The sequence below is a fragment of the Thermobia domestica genome, chromosome 1 (genome assembly GCF_964235325.1).
Source record: "Thermobia domestica chromosome 1, izTheDome1.hap1.1, whole genome shotgun sequence".
In the NCBI taxonomy this organism is placed as follows: Eukaryota; Metazoa; Arthropoda; class Insecta; order Zygentoma; family Lepismatidae; genus Thermobia; species Thermobia domestica.
The window spans coordinates 96,746,716-96,771,189 of NC_137454.1; the positions used below are offsets into that span (position 1 = coordinate 96,746,716).

At 33.7% G+C, this 24,474-nt stretch overlaps 1 protein-coding gene across 1 annotated transcript in view; it reads left to right on the forward strand.

The window, feature by feature from the left end:
* The first annotated feature begins 183 nt into the window (after positions 1-183).
* Positions 184-24,474, forward strand: part of LOC145687561 (meckelin) — an 80,088-nt gene continuing 55,797 nt past the window's right edge. Inside the window, exons 1-4 of the mRNA XM_081761030.1 lie at positions 184-413; positions 18,513-18,698; positions 22,351-22,661; positions 23,891-24,115. Coding sequence (XP_081617156.1) covers positions 236-413; positions 18,513-18,698; positions 22,351-22,661; positions 23,891-24,115 — 900 coding nt within the window. The 5' untranslated portion in view covers positions 184-235. The remainder of the gene's footprint in view (positions 414-18,512; positions 18,699-22,350; positions 22,662-23,890; positions 24,116-24,474) is intronic.

Below are 24,474 nucleotides of genomic sequence, written 5' to 3' on the forward strand. Positions count from 1 at the left end.
AATTTAAATGTGCCACTCTGATATTCTAACGAAAGAACATAATAAGTCATGAATCTTATAATTATAATAGAATTATACCAATAATGAACTTCTATTATACGTATAGAACTTTCTGCAGTATTAGTCTAAATATCGTTAACTGTTTAACTCGAATATCAACTTAATATTTTCCTGGTGATTTTTTCTTTATCTGGCAACATCATTCCTTATTCGGATGTAAACAAACGATTCAAAAATGGAGTGGAAGTTGCAAGTTCTAATATTGTTGTTATGTTCACTAAAAGACATCTATGCAGTAGAAACCGTGCTTTATGCAGATCCAGGATTTTGTAAAGACAATGAATATTTTAATGTAAACTTAATGAAATGTTTAACTTGTGACGAAGAAAGATATTTAATTCCAACTTCTAATAGTATGTTGAAACAATTTTGGGTAATGATATATTACTGAGAAGTGTAACACGGAAATGTAGAAACAAAATTAAGAAATAGCAGTTTTAGATTTCATTTTCTGTGCTATTTAGATATATAGACTCATTGTAAAATTGATTATTTGTAAATTTATTTCTTTACGAAATGAAATTCTAATATTTTTGTAACTTTGATGACGAAGAAAAGGTTTCTGTGGTTTCAAAGACTAAATTTTTCTGTGCATTTTACAGTTATGGATTATAAGGTCTGTTCCTGTGAGGGAAGCCAGATATAAGGGGAATGGGGTTCGATACTCGTTTGTTCCAGTTCGAGAAGACTAACTAATAATAATATTGGGATTCGAACCTTGGATCTCTCAAAAATCTCCTTTACGTCATCATTCAAATGCACAAATTAGTAAATTGACGTAAGAGACTAGTGATAAACAAGTATCTTCACTCCTCCGCGATCCTAGGATTCGGGCGTAGTACTAACTAGAGACATTTGCCGTTTACCCACCGTCACTGATGCGTCAGCGTCAAGGTATACCAGTTAATACCTGTGAAAGAATACAAGGTGGGGTGGCCATTTGAAATTTACGCCAGATGGATAGTGGGAGACGAAAGTAATGTTTGTTTTCCACTGCTTAGAAATACCTTACCTGTTGATAAACACTTTATGCCGCATACACTTTAACTTATACACATTTGAAGCGCTAAAAGAAAATACGACTTATTAAACACATTTGGTTAGCACTATCATCATTTTTGAAATGATAACAAGAATTGTAAATAACTTTATATTGTTATGCACTATGTGGGTTACACTACATATAATTTAGAACAATACTAATATTTTTATATTAGTATAACATTTCACTCAAAAAAAAAAAAAAAAAAAAATTGGCCCAAAGATTTCGCGATGATCCGTAAACGCGCGCGATGATCACGGCGGATATACGAAAGAAAATTCACTGGTACACTACCAAAGAGTTGACATCCATGACTGGGAAGTGATGAGTTGAATGTCCCATTCCTTGACATATAACATGGCTCTTCTGTAAAATCGTTGTATTAGAGGGAGAACTACGTGAGAACAATTCTTATTGACACAAGTTTCTTGTTACTATTGAAACATCATTACTTGTCACTACTTCCTGCTTTTACTTCGCATTTGATATACACAAAACTCAAATACTATTCACATTTGTTTTAAATTTTGGAATTAACTTATTTCGAGCTCATCTTGAATACGTTCAATGTGTTTGGTGGGAAATTACGCTCTCCTCACCTTTTCGCGCGGCACATCGTTGCCTGTTCACAGCGCAAGAATACACTGACTAAACTAAAATATAGTTTGTAGAAGACACTAAGGTTTTACGTTATTATATTCTTAATAATATATAATAAACGGTTCATAGATTAATAGAAATCACATTGAAAACACTGATTGTTCGAATAAGTTGTACAATCGACGATTATTGATAGATTTTATATTGTCACGTAAAAATCTGTCATCGTCATGAGGACTTGTACGTGGGCGTTTCTTTCGAGGGTAGCAAAATTTTTTTTCTTAATATGGACTGACGGGAGGAAGTAAGACTGTCTGGAAAAATGAGGCACCTTTTGGGTAACAAATTCCTGAGCATTGTTCTTTCCCAACTGTTGATTAGTCGCATTTTATTTCCAAGAATTGATGCTGGGGAAATACGAGGGTTGGTTTAAAAATTCATGCCAATCCATCTTGTTATAGATGGTGGCCGGCGGACTGTCCACTGAAGGTATTACAGAAGTGGGCAAGAACCCTGGAATCCAAGTCTTCATAACCATACTGCAACACTACAGTAATCACAGCACTCCATTAGTCCATAAAGGGTTAATGTCATTTTAAGTTCGTTCACACTGAAGAATAACAGTTCGTAGGTTCACTCGGACGCACATGATCGCGAAAGTCGAAGAATTACGAACGCGAGGGTCATTTACGATAACGCGAGGGCCATTTCGTAAATGTCTTTGGAGTCCTTTTTATTTTCATTATTAGTTTATATCTTTTTTTTTTCTTTTTTTTGAAATGTAAACACAAAGATAATTTCAATATTTGAATATAAATCAATAGTTATTTGTAATTCAAAATACTATTCAACATTATACTTCATAATGTCTTTCAAAATTCAAATCAAATTACACAAACATATTAATACATTCAATGCAACAATATATTTAATAAAACATTACATTTGGTAAGGTATCGTATTCAATGCCATATTTAAAAATACACAATACAAACTAAATGTATACCAATAAATTTGAAATGGTAAATTTACTGCAATAGTACTTCTTAATTTTCAGATAAACACATAATATCACTCAAAAATAGCATATATCACTAAGTAATTCAATTTATTATGATTTTACTTTTCATAAATATAAAATATTCCTTACGCCTAAATGCATAAAAATTTATTATATTTGAAACACCAATATTATTCGTAAAATTCAAAAGTATATGTTCTTTGACATATCAACACAAACTATTCACTAAGAATATTCAAAATAATTCAACACAACTAAAACATATGATATAGTGCAAACAAATTCATATTTTACTAAAATTACATGGTAAAAGCACATAAGTAAATATAACACTAAAAATATTTCATTTACTATGAAATGAAATAAACTAGGCATATGCGAGCTCGTCACGCTCGAAGTATATGAAAATATACTGCCTGCATTAAATTCACAAGACCCTACCCCAATTATTTATTAATAGGTTTCCATCCCCGAAGCAAAGTGAAAAGATAGAACGTTTGGTTAAAATTCAAAAATAATACAGAGGGGACTAATAAGAAAATTGCCTACTCCGGGCATTACATAATATGAATAACCCATAATAGTGGAGGGACCTTTGCTTCAATGTCTTCAAGTACTACTTGAAATGTTTTCGTATTCAACGCAAAGATTAATACAACGTGAATGCAACACTAGTTGCTAACAATTATCATGTAAGTATTCATCTTACTAGTTTCACATTTGCATTTGAACATTGATTTTATAATATTTTTTTTTTTTTATTCTCCCGTTTGTGACTCAGTGGTTCACCACGTAGGCGTGTTTAGTTGGAAAACAAGGCTGCGGTAGCCCACCACATCAGTAGGAGTCAGTCATTCTAAGTTGATCACTGTGATCTTACCAGAATGCTAATTAAACAAAACGAGAGGATTAATAAAATTTGTCAATGCAAATTCTAAATTATGTACGTTACACCATGATGATTCAGTGAGATATTTTAAATATGAATCTAATTCTAAAACTTCATCAAGGATCTTGGCGATTCTATTGGAGTTAATTTTGGAATCACATTGGTTTGAAACATTTACCCTTACAGCATTGATAGAATCATATGTCACTTCTTCGATACAACTATTCAACTCTGAGCTTTTACTCTGTTCTTTTAGGATTTCATCACTTTTGGTTCCACAATGTTTAGTAGCTAAATTAAGCCAAATACTCTTTGTTTCTTTAGTAGGTTTCCAAACTTTTAATCTGTCAACTGAATGTAATCCTAAACATTTACCAGTGAGTGGATCCGTTAACTCAAAAACCTTTTCTGAGACCTTTTTAGAACACAACAGGGGACCTTTGTACAAATAAAGAAATTTTGAAATTCTTTTGTCTATGGCTGAACTCAAATTCGTTTGCTTCAAGAAAACTAAATCATTTTCCTTTACCTTATATTTACTTTCTTGTTTCAAGTTATGCTTAACATTTCTTTTACGAATTATTTCAGTTCTTTTCAGATCTGCCATAACTAATTTGTTATCCCACAAAACATATTCATCTGTGTCCTTTTCAGTAACCACAATACCAAAATGCTTAAATACTGTTTCAGAGGGTTTTACATTCAAATGCAAGCTGGCGGGGCTTACACCTAAGCTACTTGAGATTGAATAATTTAACAAAATTACAATTTGGGGAATGAATTTTTCCCAAGCAGTATGATCGTCACTACAGAACAATTTAAATAGACGATTAGTCTCACGATGGATTCGTTCAACTGGGTTAGAAGAAGCGTGATATGGTGTTACGTAATGTATTTTGATTCCATATTCTGACATTTTTTCTTTGAATTTTCGAGCAATGAAACAGCTACCATTATCAACCAGAATAGCACTAGGAATTCCTAAATGCAAAAAATACAATGATTCTAAACAACGTAATACACATTTAGTGGTAGCATTTCGCATAGGATACAAAGTGTAATATCTAGTGAAAACATCTAAAATTGACAATGCATATTTATAACCTGAGGAAGAAAAAACATATGGTCCTAAAATATCGATTGAAACGAGTACGCGAGGACCATTAACAGTAATACTTTCCATTGGTCTAGCCGGAGGTGATGTTTCTACTTTCGTTTCTTTACATACAATACAATCATTGATAAAATTACTGATATCTTTTCTCATGGATTTCCAGTAACAAATTTCATTTACAAAACCAAATGTTTTTTCAATTCCAAAGTGACCTCGTTGACAATGCATATGTTCTACGACAAAACGAACTAATGAAGGTGGAATACAAATTCTCCAAGAATTTGGAAAATGGAAATTTCTGTTCAAAAGTACACCATTTTCAAGTTTATAAAATTTTTCAAGATTTCTGTTTTTCACCTTAGAGTATGGGTCATTAGGATTTTGAAGAAATTTCATGATTGAATCATATTCTGTATGTTCACGTTGTTTTTCGGCTAGTTCCTGTATGGTCATGTTTCCGAAAAATGACGGTAGCACTTCGAGGTTATTCACCGTATGAGTTTCAGTTTTAGGAGCTAAAACTATACGTGACAAGGCGTCACTGGCTTTATTGTCAATTCCACGAATATGAACAATTTCCAAATCAAAACTTTGTAATTCAAGACTCCAACGAGCTAAACGAGAATTCCAATTTCTAATCTTATGTAAGTACACTAAAGAATTATGGTCAGTATACACTTTAACATGTTTACCATACAGTAAATGTCCCCATTTACGAATAGAAATCACTATTGCTAACGCCTCTTGTTCAGTTGTAGTATACGCACGCTGCGCTTTATTTAAAGTTTTACTACAGAAGCCAATAATGTTACGTTTACCATCAATTTCTTGAAAAAGTATGCCAGCCACGGCCACTTGTGAACTGTCGGTGATCAATGAAAAATCGGAATCAAGTTTTGGGTGAGTGAGTAATACATCTTGAACCAAACTGTCTTTAAGGGACTGAAAACTATGTTCACATTCTGGAGTCCAAATCCATTTTTTCCCTTTCTGGATAAGTTCAAATAAAGGAACAGCTAGTTCAGCAAACTTGTGTACAAATTTAGAACACCATTCAAAAAGACCTAAAACTCGTTGCAATTGTTTTATATTGGTTGGACGAGGTAGTTGGCGAATAACTTCTACGTAAGAAGGATCTTTACAAATACCTTCAGGTGTTACGACAAAACCCAAAAAATTAAAACTAGTCTTACAAAATGAAGATTTTGAAAGGTTAACAGTCATGTTAGCTTCACTCAGCTTAGTAAATAACTGATCTAATAAATGTAATTGTTCTTCGAAAGAAGAAGTTGGAATACTTAAATCGTCGATATATGAAACAAGTTTATTATACAATGCATAACCTAACACCTTCTGTAATGCATCTATGAGAGCAGCAGAACCATTTATGTATCCAAATGGGATAACAGTAAATCTGTACATATGACCGTTCCAAGAGAAGGCAATGAAATCACGAGATTCCTCAGACACAGGAATTTGTGAATACGATGACACAAGATCAATTGAACTTACAAACTTAGCACCTTGAAATTTCAACAATAAATCATCAATTCGGTTTATTTTCAATTGTTTTAATTTAACATGCTTATTCAGCTCAGTCAGATCAACTACAACTCTAGGTTTAGTTATGTTTTTCTTTGGTACACAGAAAATTGGGTGGCTATGTATCGACACTGCTGGTTCAATGACACCTACTCTTAACCATTCATCAATTTGCTTGTCAATACTTTCTTTAAAATGGTAGGGTAACGTATATTGCCGCTTTACAATGGGATTAGTAGTGTCAACGTCTATAGAATATTCATATAAATTACACCTGCCTGGATAATCTGTGAATATATCACGGTGTTTTATCAACAAATCAAATAATTGCTGTTTTTCCTCATTACTTAAATGATCACATTCATGTACCTTTTCCCTAATTTCGTTTATTGTTGCTACAGCACACACATTTTCAAAAATAACATTATCACTTGACACCTTATCCCCACAACTTTCCTGTTTATCTTGGCTATTACCATGAGCATTTTGAATCTCATTATCAATTTCTGACATTTGTAAACCATAGTATTCAAGTAAAAAATTCTCTTCTACTGCTTGATTTATATTGAGATCTTTTATTCGAAAATCTTTCGACTCTTTTCTCAACTGTGAATACGTCTGATCTCGTTCATGCAAAACACGGATCCACTCTTGTTCTAATTTACCTTTTTGTGAAACCAAACTATTAATTACGGGACATGCTGAAGATGTATAGTCATGACTGGGTTCGAACTCTGAACTGTCATCTGACAAGTTATTATTTTCTACAGAAATACCAAACTCAGTGTCAACAGGTTTATTTATTCGATCAGCATAAGTCAAAATCTTCTTAGGTTGACAACAACTATTTTCTTTATTATGTGTTTTTTCAATGAGCATAGGAACAACAACACTTTCTTTTCCGTCAGAAAAACTAATTACGTTTTTCGAAAAATCTATCATCGCATGGGCGACTGTGAGGAAATTACGACCTAACAAGCATTCTGTGTTTAATTCATCTACTACCAGAACTCTTATGTCGAACATCAAGTGTTCTATTTCCACACAAATATTTACTTCACCCTTAACCTGCTTTTTTCTTTTACCAGAATAATCTACCAAGAGAATATGTGGTGCAGGTTTTAATTGCGGATGTGAAATTACGGAAGAAATACGTTTCCATGCCTCAAAACTGATAAGGGATGCCGAAGCGCCTGTATCGCACAATGCTTTCAACTGAGTATCTAATACTTTACAATAAATTTCTGCAGTGCGAGTGTTATTACCCTGGCTTACATTTTCATCAATTTCTATTTCTTCTTCAGAAATATCTAAGTCCCAATTAACAACATTATTAATGTTTTTACTCAACGTTACGTACTCCACAGGAAAAATTGGGGTGAGTGCATCTTCATTACTGAAATCATGACTATTACTAAAGTTTTCACAAGCTCTACCAGAAGCACTCTCTCGGCAGAGCGTTTCTAGTTTAACGGTGTTTGTCTACTCTGATTACCTGATGATGTAGGAGGAGGGAAGGTACGAGATTGATTAAAATTTGACATAAAAGGTGGTTGGTTACCAGGATGAAAAGTTGGAAATGGTTGAGGCGTATGCCCACCATTATCAGCGCGCCTAGTCTCAGTGTAATGTATACCTTCTTGGCTATCGTACTGATTATCGTTTTCAGGATTACGCTGAGAATGAACGTTCCTAGGTTTGTTCTTATTCTTAAAATGTTGATTTTTACCTTTGCTGTGGGGTTGCTTTTTACCTTTGTTTTTGCTTTGATGTTGTGATTCTCTAAAATTATGTTCATTACTTTCATTTTCTTGGACATTAACCTGATTTACACGAAGAAATCCGCTATTCGTTCTAAAATTGTCATTGTTTTTTGACAGTGTTTCCAGATTTTGAACAACATTTAACATACTTTGTAAATCTAAGGATGGTAACAAAACCAATTGTTTCTGAAAATAATTAGGCAATAACAATTTAATTGTATTCAAAATAAAAGCTTCACTGACGTTCTCATTCAATTCTCGAATTTTATGGTAGCGATCTGCTACAAATTGGTAAACTGTACCGTCAGCTTTGGGGTCGTACCTTTTGGATTGCAATACTGACATTTTGCCAGCTACGACTTGCGGAGATTCGAACTGTTGCTTGAAAGCACAAACAAAGTCTCTATATGATTTAAAGTCAGGTTTACGAGTAAGGAACCAAGATTTAGAAGATCCTTGCATCAAAAAATCTAAAATATCTAAATACTGCTCTTCAGGAATTTGCATTAATTTAACATTTTTCTCAAACAGTTCCAAGAAATTTGAAGCTGTAATTTCACTTTCGTGTCCTAAGAACTTTTCAAACGATTCAATATCACTACGCTTAATGGGCCTAGCATTCGTAATCTGAACTGGTTTTCTGTGATGAATGCGACTACGGTTTTTGCTTTTAGATTTTGGTTTACTATTAGCTTCATAACTTGTGTTAGTGCCGCTACTGCTACTACGACTAGTGGAACTTCGAGTTGATGAGGTGTTAGCTACACTACTGTATAGTGAATTAGTTACACTACGAGTATTAGCAATGCTACTGGGTCTAGATTCCACATGCAAGTTCAGAATTTGTTTTTGCGTTAAGGTTAGTTGAGCTTGTAACATTTGCAGTTCTTGTTTGAGGTTACCAATTTCATTTTTAACCTCCAAAACAGTACTCTGGATCTGCACATACTGTTTTGATTCTTTTTCCCTATCATTTGTTAATTCTACTACACTGTTGTTACAACGATCTACTGTATTTTTGAGAAAAAGTAACGATTGATTAATCCGATCAACTTCCATGCCGCAATTGTTTACACTACTTTCATTTAGAGTTACCTTTTGCATGCACTGGACTACCTGTGCTTGGTGAGCTTGAATTTTACTTTCAATGTCTACCAACGAATTTCGATTGCTACGTATTTTCTCCTCAAGATCTACGATTTTACACTCATACGTGTTAGAAATCTGTTGAAAATCATGCTTCATTTGAGTTAGTGAACTACAACTTTGGGCTTCAACCTGCTGGATAGCTAATGACAACTCATTCCGTGTCTCGATCAGCTGATTGTTCATTTGAACTTTCATTTCATTGAAACGATCATTTACTTCTGCCTTAAAATCCCTAACTTCACATTTCAAATTTTCAATTTCAACTTTTATTTCTACTTTAAAGGCATTGCACTCAGCTTCTACTCTCTGTATACCATTCGTAAGTTCCTGAGTTGAAAGTTCATGTTTTTCACGTAACTCTATTATTTCTGCTTTTACACTATTACCTTGTTTGACTAACTCGTTATGATTATCTTTTATCGCTTGGTTAGTGTTAGCTAAATCTGCGGACAATTTTTGTACTGCTTCAAGCAGTGTTTCTATTTCGTTATGACTTGACATTGTAAAATATTATACTACAAAACACAATACAAAAATCACTGGGGTGGCATTGAATGCAAAACAGTGGAATTCAAAAATTCGCTTTCTTCCCACTAAAGCATCTGTCTTTGTTCGGTGCGCCAGATATAAGGTCTGTCCCTGTTCGGGCGCCAGATATAAGGTCTGTTCCTGTGAGGGAAGCCAGATATAAGGGGAATGGGGTTCGATACTCGTTTGTTCCAGTTCGAGAAGACTAACTAATAATAATATTGGGATTCGAACCTTGGATCTCTCAAAAATCTCCTTTACGTCATCATTCAAATGCACAAATTAGTAAATTGACGTAAGAGACTAGTGATAAACAAGTATCTTCACTCCTCCGCGATCCTAGGATTCGGGCGTAGTACTAACTAGAGACATTTGCCGTTTACCCACCGTCACTGATGCGTCAGCGTCAAGGTATACCAGTTAATACCTGTGAAAGAATACAAGGTGGGGTGGCCATTTGAAATTTACGCCAGATGGATAGTGGGAGACGAAAGTAATGTTTGTTTTCCACTGCTTAGAAATACCTTACCTGTTGATAAACACTTTATGCCGCATACACTTTAACTTATACACATTTGAAGCGCTAAAAGAAAATACGACTTATTAAACACATTTGGTTAGCACTATCATCATTTTTGAAATGATAACAAGAATTGTAAATAACTTTATATTGTTATGCACTATGTGGGTTACACTACATATAATTTAGAACAATACTAATATTTTTATATTAGTATAACATTTCACTCAAAAAAAAAAAAAAAAAAAAAAATTGGCCCAAAGATTTCGCGATGATCCGTAAACGCGCGCGATGATCACGGCGGATATACGAAAGAAAATTCACTGGTACACTACCAAAGAGTTGACATCCATGACTGGGAAGTGATGAGTTGAATGTCCCATTCCTTGACATATAACATGGCTCTTCTGTAAAATCGTTGTATTAGAGGGAGAACTACGTGAGAACAATTCTTATTGACACAAGTTTCTTGTTACTATTGAAACATCATTACTTGTCACTACTTCCTGCTTTTACTTCGCATTTGATATACACAAAACTCAAATACTATTCACATTTGTTTTAAATTTTGGAATTAACTTATTTCGAGCTCATCTTGAATACGTTCAATGTGTTTGGTGGGAAATTACGCTCTCCTCACCTTTTCGCGCGGCACATCGTTGCCTGTTCACAGCGCAAGAATACACTGACTAAACTAAAATATAGTTTGTAGAAGACACTAAGGTTTTACGTTATTATATTCTTAATAATATATAATAAACGGTTCATAGATTAATAGAAATCACATTGAAAACACTGATTGTTCGAATAAGTTGTACAATCGACGATTATTGATAGATTTTATATTGTCACGTAAAAATCTGTCATCGTCATGAGGACTTGTACGTGGGCGTTTCTTTCGAGGGTAGCAAAATTTTTTTTCTTAATATGGACTGTAGGGAGGAAGTAAGACTGTCTGGAAAAATGAGGCACCTTTTGGGTAACAAATTCCTGAGCATTGTTCTTTCCCAACTGTTGATTAGTCGCATTTTATTTCCAAGAATTGATGCTGGGGAAATACGAGGGTTGGTTTAAAAATTCATGCCAATCCATCTTGTTATAGGATCCGTATAATAAATCAAGTGTACACCTCCGCGAGATAGTCCATCCGCCTCCACATACAGTGCAGCTTACATCATCAAAAACAATCAGCAAATACGACCACTTTCTTAACTTTTACTATTCCCCTTACCTGAATTTGACTCATGCTTCTTCACAAACTTAAATAAATTCTCCAATTAACCCCGTAAATTTCCTAAAACTGGTCCGGCGATACAGCAGTTAACCCGTTACTTGTTCGTACATGTAGCAAAAACTACCGTACAGGTTTTCCTTATCCATACTACTATGTATAAAACAAACCAACATGTGCTAGGTGGCCACTAAGAAAGCACGAATATAATATAACCGAGTCAGAGCAGGGCGAAGCTGAGGGGGCGAGCAATTGCGAGGGTTGTGTCCAACAGGAACTGACGCGTCGCTGGCGGTGGGTAGACGCATAATCTGTTGGTTAAAGCAACTGGGTGTTTGCAATATTACGAGTTGAATTAGCACTTGTTATGATTTTATATTGGTAGTGATGCAGTTGTGAAATATTATGCCGGTATAAAATGTATCTAATGTATGTCTTCTTTCATATGCACTCATTTATTTTATCTGTTGTGAAGCTCTCGTTAGAATTTTATACTTGTAATCCTACACTAGTAAGCCTAAAATACAGGTGTATTATTTTGCATTTAATTCTATAGCCTGCAACAATTTGTTATATGTATATGTATGTCTTTTCATGCAAAGTATTAGTTTTACCTGCATATTTTCCAAAATGTGGTGCTTCAAACGTTACCCAGCACCAAAACTACAATGCATAAGCTATTAATTTGTACTAGGTGATCACTGAAAATCGAAAATGCTATCTGAGTCAATATAGAAACGCAACAGGAGGCAATGTATAGTTTCGTTTATAGAGATCGGAATGCTAGAATGTCAGTGGTATGGGCATAAATGAGGAAAGTTAAATAAAACTGTCATAAAAACAATGTCTTGCTTGCTTTAGTAGTTACACATGATCATTTTGGGTGTTGTCAACTGATTTGTCACGCGTCACTTCGTCATACTTTCCTTATGGGATAATGCGTTCTTAAACACACTATACATATTTTGTTCAGATTTACTATACGGATCCACATATTTTTAAAATTTACAGAACAAATGGGTAATAATATCTTAATAGATCAGTCTATTAAAATAGAATGTAAACAATAGAAATATGTTGTATTCTTACTTGTGAAATGCGTAGAAATATGTTGTATTCTTACTTGTGAAATGCGTATTTATGTAGAAAACATTAATGAAAATGTAACCTGTTAAGTACAGATCCTTCCGTAAGGTACCGGTACTTATTAACCACAATATACAAATTCAAGTAAGATATCGAAAAAAACAAGTGTGCTAACACATGACCCGCAACCATAGAAGTGTCTGAGAGTTAAACAATCCGCTTATTTGTAAATGTTACGTTATTTTGAAACACAAATGTGCATTTAATGAAAATATATCGTAATATTACATATAACGTCAATAATCCAACACGTAATGCAATATACAGTGTTGTGTGCTATCCTCGTATATGCGTATGCTCATCGTCGGTGACGCATCTTCTCCCTACGCACGCATCGCTGAGCTGCTGCCCAGGCTCCCTGCTGCGTTCCTGCCCTGATTCGGTTAGAAAATTTATGCTTTTTAGTGGCAGTTATAATGATTTGTTGTGTTTTGCACTACCGTTGTTCTTATCATGTTCGTATTCTGAAGCCCATCTAAAGTGAATCTTCGAAGAGATATGTAAGTCCACACGTAAAGAATGATTGTTAGGGTACAGGGAACCAATTTACTGAAAAAGATGTATATATGCAATGAATTTATATATAGGTCCGTACAATAAATCTGTACCTATATTTCTACCTTAGCCTATTATTCATGTGAGAGGAAAGATCCACATATATTTTTGTTACATATATATATATATATCTTTTGAATTCAGAATAGGCGTTTGTTCCGTGAGTCTTACAAAAGTATGCATCCTTAAAATACGATGGTACTTTTCAAATTTTTAGAAATTATTTGAGTTAAACTAATGTCTGCGACTCAAACTAATTTCACTTCATTCAAAGTTACAAGAAGTTCCTTAGCAGTTGATGTCGCTTTGAAATTTGACATCAGAATTTTCGCACAAATAAATAGGAGTGAAATGGGTGCAACGAGTAAACGTAAATTTCCTCGTGGAAAATATTGTCCTAATTCCTTCTACACTCTGTGTTGTTTAAGTGGTGCATGATACCGCAATTGGCAAGTAAATTGAGGGTCGCCTCGGAAATAATTATTCAAAAGTCGAGTATCTTTTTACTAATTATATACTAATATCTTGTATATTCTATTTTCTTGGCGCCTGTTCACCAACAGATAAAAGATTTATATGCTTGCAAAGTGTGAAAATGACAAACCTTGACAACATGCACCACACTTTGGTAGGTGGTTGCTACAAAATAATCATAATTACAATTAACGTGAATAATGTTCGACTTTTTTATGTATTCCTAGTGAATATTTCCAGTACTTCCCACGGGTATTCTTCGTCGACAAAATAAAGTTTTATTTAGAGTTGCTGTACTAATAATTTAATAAATTGAGAAATTTGTATATAAAACGCGTACACTTACAGCTTACTCCACTGTTGTGAAAAAATAAAAATGGATGCCAGCATAAATTTTAGTCTTAAGCTTTAGCCTCGACGAAGAGTGCTCGTAGGGAGTACTATAAATATTGGCTAGAAATACATAAAAAAGGAACATTATTCAGGTCAGTTGTAATTATTATTATTATTAGTATTGTAATGTGTTCCATACTCTTAACATCCAATTACTACAAGCTAACTTGGCATTGCAATAGCATAGTAATGAATTACACTTTTTAATACTGTTTCTATGCTTAAAGGGTTTAGCTCGTTTGACGCTTACAGAGTTCCTTAAACATTACCGTTCTGTAAATTAAGATTTTAGCTGCAAACCGTTTTGTAAATTAACAGATTTTAGCTGCAAATGTAGAGATCCCATATTTTAAGTCCACAGTTAACTTTCTAGCTACGGTGAAGTTGTTACTTGACAAAGAGAATGGTTGACCATAACTCTTACTTTGTTAATTAACAGATTTTATCTGTAAATTTTTACCCTAACAGTAAACCCCATTTTAATTACGTGGCAATAATAGTTACATTATTTATGCTATTTCTGCTGTATTCTTTTTAAAAGTTAAACTCGGGTATGCATGTATAACCCATGTAAGTAATGTATCAAATAAAAAGTACCATTAATAAATGTATATCATTACAATGCTATTCTACGAATACAGGCAACGCATGGTGAAAGTTACACCCATTTGTGTATAATACACAAATGTTCTTGTACAGTGACTCCATTAACACCCGAGCCCTATACCATTTCGTGCGTCCACCTGCTATTGGTTACTCCGACCTCCATACTTCTCACTTGTTCACAAAACATTCATACTACAAGCGTATGTAGTAATGGTGTGCAGTAAATAATGCTATTAATCGTTTTTATAGCATACCACGTTGCACAAATACTATAAATCTGTACACTGCTGACAGACGCCAAGAAATTAAAGAGTCTAGAAAACATTAAAGTTGTGTATTGTTAAACTTTGATTTGATTTGATTTCAGTTTAGCGTCCCTTTCAGCAGCGATGCTATATATGAAATGTGGACATACAGCTTAACGTGAGATACGAACCACATGAGCTCTCGCCAGCAATCGAACCCGTTTCTCCCGCGCGAAAGACGCATACACTTACATCTTAGCTACAAAGGAACTTTAGTATTGAATTAAACTATTTTATTTGTTTCTTAATCTGTATTTATTCCGCAACACATTTTATGTTTCTCAAAGATATTTTAGATATTACAAATTAAGGCTTTCTCACCCTAATTCTGTGTTACTAGCTAGCTTACGTTCATTGATGATGTCCACAGACGCATATACTTAAGTGGACTGCTACATGGACATCTTTTGGAATCACGTAGTAAAACTGGAAAACTGCTAGTAGAAAGTATGTGACCTTTATCCTCTGAAGATTTGCGACCAACTTCCATTCATACAATGGGTGGAACGTCGGTTTTATAGATATTTCATCTGAATTTCTGCGATAATTATCACAAGCTAAAAGGTTTCCACTTTATTTCTTTGAATATTTCTCCGCTTTTTGTCATGTAATTCGTCTTACATACCTACTCTTTCAGACAATTTCCTTAAAATACTGCCTGAAAATATTCGTGTTCCTAGTATTGACCACATTTTTATTCTGCCCGCTTGCACGTAAATATTTCAGCCTGTTTTATGCCAGCCCTCATTTGTTGCTTTAATTTTAACTAGGCTGAAAAGTTCTTTTGTTTTGGGTCGTTATGAATTCTGAAGAAATTTTATAAAAAGAGTAATGAAAGTTCAAGAAAAGATAACATTTAAAAATGATATTATCTTGAGATAACTTAAATAAAAATATAATCTTACCATAACGAACACTTATTATTACTAATCTGTTGCAGCTTCGATAATATATCATTGCATTCATCAGATATGTTATGAAAATAACGTTGTATTTTGGAGATTGTATTTTCATAACGGGTCTGGTAAAGGTAATGATATATTGCCGAACTGTAATACAGGATGTTTATAAAAGAACTCCGTAGTTTTAAATATAAATTTAATTGGGAAATGAATGAAAACTTACATCAGTGAGTACATATCATGAAAGAGAATTCCTTCAAGTTTTGTTTAATGTTGGTAGACTTCAACGTGGGATCCATTTGTGGCCCTGCACACGTCGAGACGATATTCCACTTCTCGCCACGTATTCACCAATATTTCAGGTGTAAATGTCCCAACCGCCGCGACGATTCTTTCCCGTAAATGATTGATGTCTCTGATCTTTTCACTACACAACAAAGAAAAAGTACAGTGGGGTTAAGTCTGGGCTTCGTGGTGGCCAAGGTATTGGGCCAGCCCTGCCTATCCTGAACTGAGGAAACATAGGAAAAGGACAGCACTGGTGCCGTCTCAGGGTCAAGCAGACCTGCCAACTGCAGGGGAGCCAAGCTTGGAGAGTTGATGAATCAAACACCACAAAATAGAATAGTGTATGTCCACTTTGTAAATATTCTAGGACACATTAAAACTAGGGAGTTCTTTTACAAACACACTGTATAGATTAATGTTAACATGAGTACATTCTAGATTAAATTCTAACATAAGTACATTCTAGCCGAAACTATAAAATAGATTAATGTTAACATAACTTCAATCTAGCGGAAACTGTAACATTAGTGTTTGTTCTGAATACTTCTTATTCTGCTTTGTTCTGGTTGTTGGCTGCTTATAATGTACACAAAAGCCTAGGTATAATAGTTTGAGCTGACAAGAAATAAACAGAACTTTTGTGAATTCATTTCATACAAAATAGGCGTTTATTGGTTTGTTATTTTGGGAGAAATGCTAAGAAGCTTAAGAAGTTGTTTTGATGAAAAATTTTAGTAATAATGAGTCAAGAAACTGATAAAAATATGCAGTTCTACAAGTGGCATAATTTCTTATTTAGATAAAAACGAGAATCAAGATCACAATTGATCATTGAAACGTAGCGTCCAATTATCGTTTTACCATTTGGATATCTCCCTAAGTAAAACTTTAACTTTTATTTCTAATGTTCATCTTATTACGTCATTAAGTGATAGCGGTTCTAATTTTGGGCTCAAGTAATAAATCACCTTTATAATTATTGTTTCCTTTTAATATATTATCGTCTCACCACAATGAAACTTGTATTTTAAGTGAGATGTTTATTACTCAAACTTGGAACCAGTAGCGTATCCTGAAATTTTTTAAATGTTTACCGCAGGTTGTATAGGATAATATCTTAACCCCTTCCACTACGATTTATTTTCTGAATTTCCTGCCCATCCTTCCGTTGCATCAAATTTCTTGGAGTATAAGGTATAAAAGTGTATTATAGATGGTTTATCATTATATAACTTTCAAAACGTCAATATAGTAACCCTACGTAATGCTACAATACTTTAAATTTTATGATGAGTGTAGCTTGTCGTTGTACGATTTGGTACCGGGAGACCATGACGAGCGAGATTCGTCATTTCAGTGCAGGGGTTAACTATACAATATTATTTTCACTATATTCTATATTTCTGAGCATCTTAACTGTCATAGATATATAAAGGACCACGATGACTCAGTGGTAGATCGTTCTCCTCTGGTTAGGGTTCCTTGTTCGATCCCGCCCGCCAAGTAGGCTTTGTGCTGGACCCACACTATGTGTGTGCATTTTTCCAGGATTTCCCTTTTCCTCTCACTTTCTTCATTCCATCAGCTAGTTTATCATCAGTTTCACCGTCTTCTTTAGCCTCGGTGCAAAATCGTTGGACATTAAACACAAAAATAAATAAAATGGAATACTGTTTATGTATTGGTAGACGCAATAAAATAGGTAATAACTTACCAGAAATTGTGAAGTCTGTTTCCTCTTACTTTCTTGTATCACTTGTAATTATTTGAATACAAACTCCAATCTCCTGGTCTTTTTCGTAACGTTCGTTTGATTTGATTTGATTCGATTTTGAGTTTAGTGTCCCTTTCAGCAGCGAGGCTATATGAGACATGAACGTCCAGCTTGTGTAGGACCCGAACCAAACGAGCTCGAGCCAGGAATTGAACTCGAGTTTCCCATTGTAAAGTTCGGAATAACACCATCATAAATTTCGAAGCGTACATTTTGTCTCATATCACAAATATTTGTTTTTCAATGGAAATCAGAGCTAAAGAGTTGTCTTTTTTGTCCTCGTATGAATTGACAGCTTTTTTGTGGTAGAAGGAATGCTCTACCGAAACTGTCGTGGATCACAATCACAATCGACGATGCATTTCAAAGATCCATATTTTTCTTCAGGACAAACAAGCCTACTTAATTTCAACATTATTGCTTCTACATAGTAATACCAAACCACAGAGTTCGGTCGTAGTCCTATGTTTCCTTAAGATGCCCACGTTTCCTCTTACTTTGTTTATTGCACAACTGTATTCTCACCATTTTCACTTTATCGCTTTAATCAATATTAACAAAAATATACGAGATATTCATGCTTTTAATGCTTCATGATGTTTTCTTTCAGGATTGTCATGTACTTGTAAGGCGGACAGCATAGTTGTGGAAAATTTGTCAAGCTTTCCAGTGTGTAAGAAATGTCCAGAAAATCACATTCCTACCCATGATAGACAACGGTGCATTTTGTGTTCAGCAAACATTGTCCAAAATGAAACTGTAAAATGTGAAGATTGTGCTTCTAATGAAATTCAAGGCAAGTAGTTTTATGCCAATTGCTACTGAAGGTGGTATGGTTATTATTATTATTTTCGACGGAAATCAGATAACTTTACTTCTTACTGCTTTCCAAAAACAAGAAATAACAATATTTTATTTGAAGCGGATCACTTAACCATTTCAACTACAAAGATATTAAAAATACATTCGAGAGTGTGACATAGGCATGTAAAAAATGCAGTGAAAAATTTAAACTCATTACGTAATGGAACTGATCTACTTTGTTGTGAGTACATATTTAACTTGAAACGAGAGAGAGAGAAAAGAAGAAAAATAATTCCGATATTACAAGCTAGAAAATTTGAACAGGATCGTTGAACAACTTTGTTAGTCATGTGAAATGTAGGCTATCTTTGTTGATTTTAAACTAAGCGTTCTTTCTTAATAAAGTGTGATCCAACCACTGCCCTACTTACGTGTATCTGAATCATTTACTTTGTATTCTAAATTCCTGATGTGTGTCCTATGGAAGCTATAGAGCACATATGAACTCATAGGAAACTGACTTACGTACTGTCTGCAAGCTTGTTACTTTAATTAAATACTTCTTTCCTCTCTGGGAACGTCTCCAACACCATTCTTATTACTGCGACACCGGACCTTTACATCTATCGTGGTTTTCTTTTCCTTTTACAGAACAATGAGTACATTATACAAATTGATCTTTAAAAGAAAACAAAAAGTACAACAGGAGGTGTAAAGGTAAGGACCCGTTGACGCAGTAATAATAATGCTACTGAAGGCATTCTCAGAGGGAAGAGAAATATTCCATTAAAGTACGAAGCACGGAAGCACAAGGTAAGCCACTTTCCTTATGTGTAATTTTAAGTGGTTAGAGCTTATGCAAAAGCTAAATGTCGTTGGCGTCCCGTAATGCTTTACTATTCAAGAATGCATGTTATACTTCATCACACTAATGTTACTTTTAGTACATTCACAAATCGCTATATATATATATACAGGATAAACAAAACTGAAAAAAGGATATATATATACACACTGGCTTAGCAAAACTCAAGGGACACACACCAAATATCAGGTTAGGCAACCATTGGCACTGCGAAGCGCAACAATACTGAATCTGCAAGTCCTTGGTACACTTTTGGAGGCAGTTGACATAACATAGTCTGCAGAGCGCATTACCAATTGCAGCCTGTTCAAAGGTTGAGGATACAATGCACGGAACCTGCGTTCAATAGCATTCCAGATATGCTCGATGAGGTTCATATCAAGGCTTCGGGGTGGCCAGTTCAGTCGTTCGATGCTCTGCATGCTCTTCGAACCATTCACGGACGATATTAATTTTCGGCAACCAGTGGTCTGCGAAATTTATTTTCGACTGACGACGGAAAGTAATTTCACAGCATCACACTTGAAATTAACAAGAATTGATGAATTTAAAGTACACCTGAAGAAATTTTAATGACATAGCTACATAATTAGAATAAGTGTTAAACGACGTATGTCTTAAAATTCATAATAATCTTCGCGGAGTATTAAATCTACCAATGGAAACCATGTTTATATAGCCAATAAAGTGAATTTAACGGCAACAAGATTAAAGATCTATTTTGGAATTCCCCATAAATTTTTAATTTAAACAAGTCTTTCCATTAATAATAATAATAATAATAATAATAATAATAATAATAATAATAATAATAATAATAAACAGTTAAACACAGTAGAAGTAATTAGAGGAAATTAAATTTACGAAATATTCCGTGTAAATTGATCTTATAAAAACAAAAGCTATAATAGATGTAAAGTTAAAAACTCGGAGGACGCAGTGAAAAAGCTGTTGCTGATGACGTTCCCAGAGAGGAGGAAATAAAAGAACAAATACGAAAGCACAGCTAAGTCGCTTTTCTTATGAATACGTGACTTACAGCTAGAGACACGAGTTTTTTGCAATGCGCGATAGAACGAAATGCGTCAGAATTAAGTAATTTTCAGTTTCTTGATGTTTTATTATATTCTGTGTATTTTTATAGGTTTCCGTTGCGCGATAAAACGCGAAATTGAAAAAAAAAAACTTTTTCATTAATTTAAAAACGCCAGTTTTCCGCTGACGGAACGGTAAAACGTGACATGAACGGTGCATTTTGGGTGATTTATACACGACTATAGAGAACATGTTGTGCGTTAGCGATCTCCATCGCAGCTGGATGTGGAGGAGCCGTTTTAATTAGCTAGCCAATGGCATCATTGCAGACACCGTCTGCCTTCTACAGTTAGAAAGATCGTAATAATTTTGTGTGCAAAGTAAAAACTGCATTTTGGAACGCAAACTTAAAAGCAAGTGCCAGAGTTTTCTTAAAGAGAAGTATCCTAATCTTGATCTCAAGTTGTTTCCCGAGCCTGTTCTGACTAGGTGGAATAGTTCGTTCCACGCTGTGCAGTATTTAGACAAATACTTAGTACCACTAGATCAGTTTCTATAAGTGAAATTTAAAATGTCAAGTGAAATATTCAGTGTGTTTTGTTTTAAGGTAATTAATGGTTTATTTCTGTAGTGATCTATGAATAAAAGGAAAATTTATAAAAATGTCAGGGAACATCTTTTCCACAAGAGATACAAAATGCGAAACTTTTTTTTTTTTTTTTTTTTTGAAAATACGACAAAACGCGAAATTTTCCAATTCTTAGTGCGAAAAACTCGTGTCCCTACCTATAACTTCTTTCAGTAGATATACCTAGGAAAGCTAAAATGCTACTTTTGGCATTGCTTTATTCCTGTAGTAAAGTAATCTATGGAAACATCGATAATGACGAAAAGAGAATGCAGAAGAATTCAAACAACAGTGGTGAGATTCTCAAGGAATTTCACCGGATAAATCAAATAAGGAGTAAAATAATTCGAAATAAGTCCAACTAAGGGTGTCCGAGAAAGAGTAAACAACTTAGACTACATTATAGGAAAACCAGGAACACATGATTGGATGAAGAATGTTGGAGTGAAGGAAATCATTGAAAAGCCTTCGTAAACGCATAGACCTAGCAGAATGCTTGAATCAGGAATTTATGATTGTAATAATGACATTTTTTCGTCAAATACTTGTCTATTATGCTCAATGATATTTAAGTAAAGGATATTTTTAATGATCTGTGTTATCAGTTCATTAATATTCTTCATAGAATTTTAAATTAATTTTTCTCAGATCTCTCAAAATTTATATCTATTTGACGAAAATATAGTTCAGCAAACGCAATATATATATCTTTTTAGTAGAATTTTAAATATTGATAAATGCGTGGTCCATGACAGAGATGAAAACCAAACTTGGGAGTGTTCTAAATAGTTGCAACAGAGAAAAAAATAATAAATAAAGTTGTCTTACTTTAGCTACTCTATCACAAATGAATGCTAGCAAATATGTGTTAACTTTGACAGAGATGAAAACCAAACTTGGGAGTGTTCTAAATAGTTGCAACAGAGAAAAAAATAATAAATAAAGTTGTCTTACTTTAGCTACTCTATCACAAATGAATGCTAGCAAATATGTGTTAACTTGTAATAAACTATCTCATTGCAGAAACACAGTGATCGAGTAATTTCAGTTGACTATGATTTCATTGTTTTAGTCTTTAATTTACTCGTATTTCTTATTTGTCACTTCGCTTTACAGTTGAAAGGCATCGAAATGGAAATTTACTTGAAAGCTTGAAATGTGAATCTTGTGAAGCGAATACTGTTCCTTCATTTGATCAGAGATCATGTATTCCTTGTTCTCTGAATTTGCAAGCTGAAAGTCAGGGAAATTGTACCTGTCCAGCCACTGGATCGCATGAGTATTTAAATGGAATATGCATTCCGAAATCAGAGATGTCTGATATTCCAGAGGATAAAGATATGTACGTCATTGAATACGAGAATGGGGAAAAGATTACATCAGATTTTCTAAAGAAGTATTTGCGGGTGACAGCGTATTTATGTAAGGTAAGTTGTTACCATTAAAGCGTGGAAATTATGATTAAATTTTCTATTTACAAATTCCTGTAAGAAAAATGCCAGTTAATGTTTTCAAGCCTTGTGTTTCCATTTTAGTCTTTCTCATCTTTCGTTACGTGTAAACAATGCCGAATTCCAGTTATAACCTGAAAGTTCTGAGAAAAACCTGTGCTATTAACTGTAGGCTGATCATTGATATGAGTAAGGTATATACAACTATTAAAATAATCAAGTGATCACATCATATGTTAAGTATGTTCATAATATGAAAAATACATTGGGACTTAAACTTAATTTAAAAAAACAAAAAATTAAAAATACGTAACGAAGTTATATTTAATTGAAAATTATGGTGTTATTTATTCCTAAATTATTATCGTGTTAATAACATAGCGGTAGTTGAAAAGTGGACAGATTGTTTAGAAATACCAAATAGAAACCTTCTCAAAGGGAAGGTGGAACAATTTGTGAATTTATGAATATGTATAAGGAATCTTTCAATGTCGGTTCTTGTACATTATGTATATGCTTTACTTGTAATTGAAAATGAATTGTAACCTCTAACTGTGCAGTAACTTATATATATATTTCATTTGAGCTTTATACACATCTGGTGCCTAATTGTGTTCTTTCAAGTCTTAAGATTATTTTTATATTACTTTTCGGGTGTTTCAATTGTGTCTATGTAATAGCTATTGTATGTATATAACCGTTGCGTGCCGTTTCCAGAAGATTATCATGACTTCGGGTTTTTGCTAGTTTTGGATATTCAGAAAATACTTTTGAAAATCGTACGTAAATATTTCTGATGATTACGATTAATTTAAGTGAAATCATGAAAAATAATATGTCAACCATATATCTAAAAGTATACGTGGGATGTTAGTATAAGTATGATTTCTTCGCAAAATCGTTCATAGCTGGAATAAATTTTTCTTACCTATCACTGAAAATAAGTTTATTCAGAATGAAATAAATTAATAATGCTTAAGTAATTTCAAGAAAATGCAAATAGTAGAACTAGAATACCGAGGAAAATTCATGAAAGCAGGTGAAAACATGTTAGTTGTTTATTAAGCAAAATTGTAACGGGTTCAAATTCATGATTGTAACTCTAGCTGAAGCTGTCAGACTCTCAGTGCTTATTAGAACACTTTGGTATTTCAAAAAGCTATTTAAAGCTTTTTCTTTTTCTTTTAATACATTTTTTTTTCTAGAAAAAGAAAAATATAACTGCCTGTCAGTTTCTTGCCAATATGTGTGCCTTGGTCATATATAAAGATGATACGAAGTCCAGTCCATGTGTACTTCTCGAAAGTATTAAGACTTCTGCTACGACTCAAAGTGATTATTTGCCTTGGCTTTTTTATGGGGAAGGAGATGCGCCAACTGTTCTTGCGAGGAAAAAGATATCAGCAAAGTATACCTTGGATCCTAATAAGGTTAGTTGTCACTTAAACAAACTTAATGATATATTTTTCCAATTAATACATGTTGTGTTATCATTATAAACTACTAGATATATATCTCAAGATTTCCATTCATTTTTTGATTTTAATTAATTAATTATTTAAATTTTCAATTATAAGGTCATAAAAATTTAAGTTTTTGTATGAAAATTAGCATGACGAATACATCACAAAAGAAGTTCTTAATAAAATAGAAAGTCGAAATAAATAGTTAAAATAGCTTATTTCAGTAATACATACATACATACATACATACAAAGGCCGTTCAAAAAGTGACGCACAATCCGCTGTAACTTGGTAATGATAAGCATTAGAGAAATGAAATTTTGTAG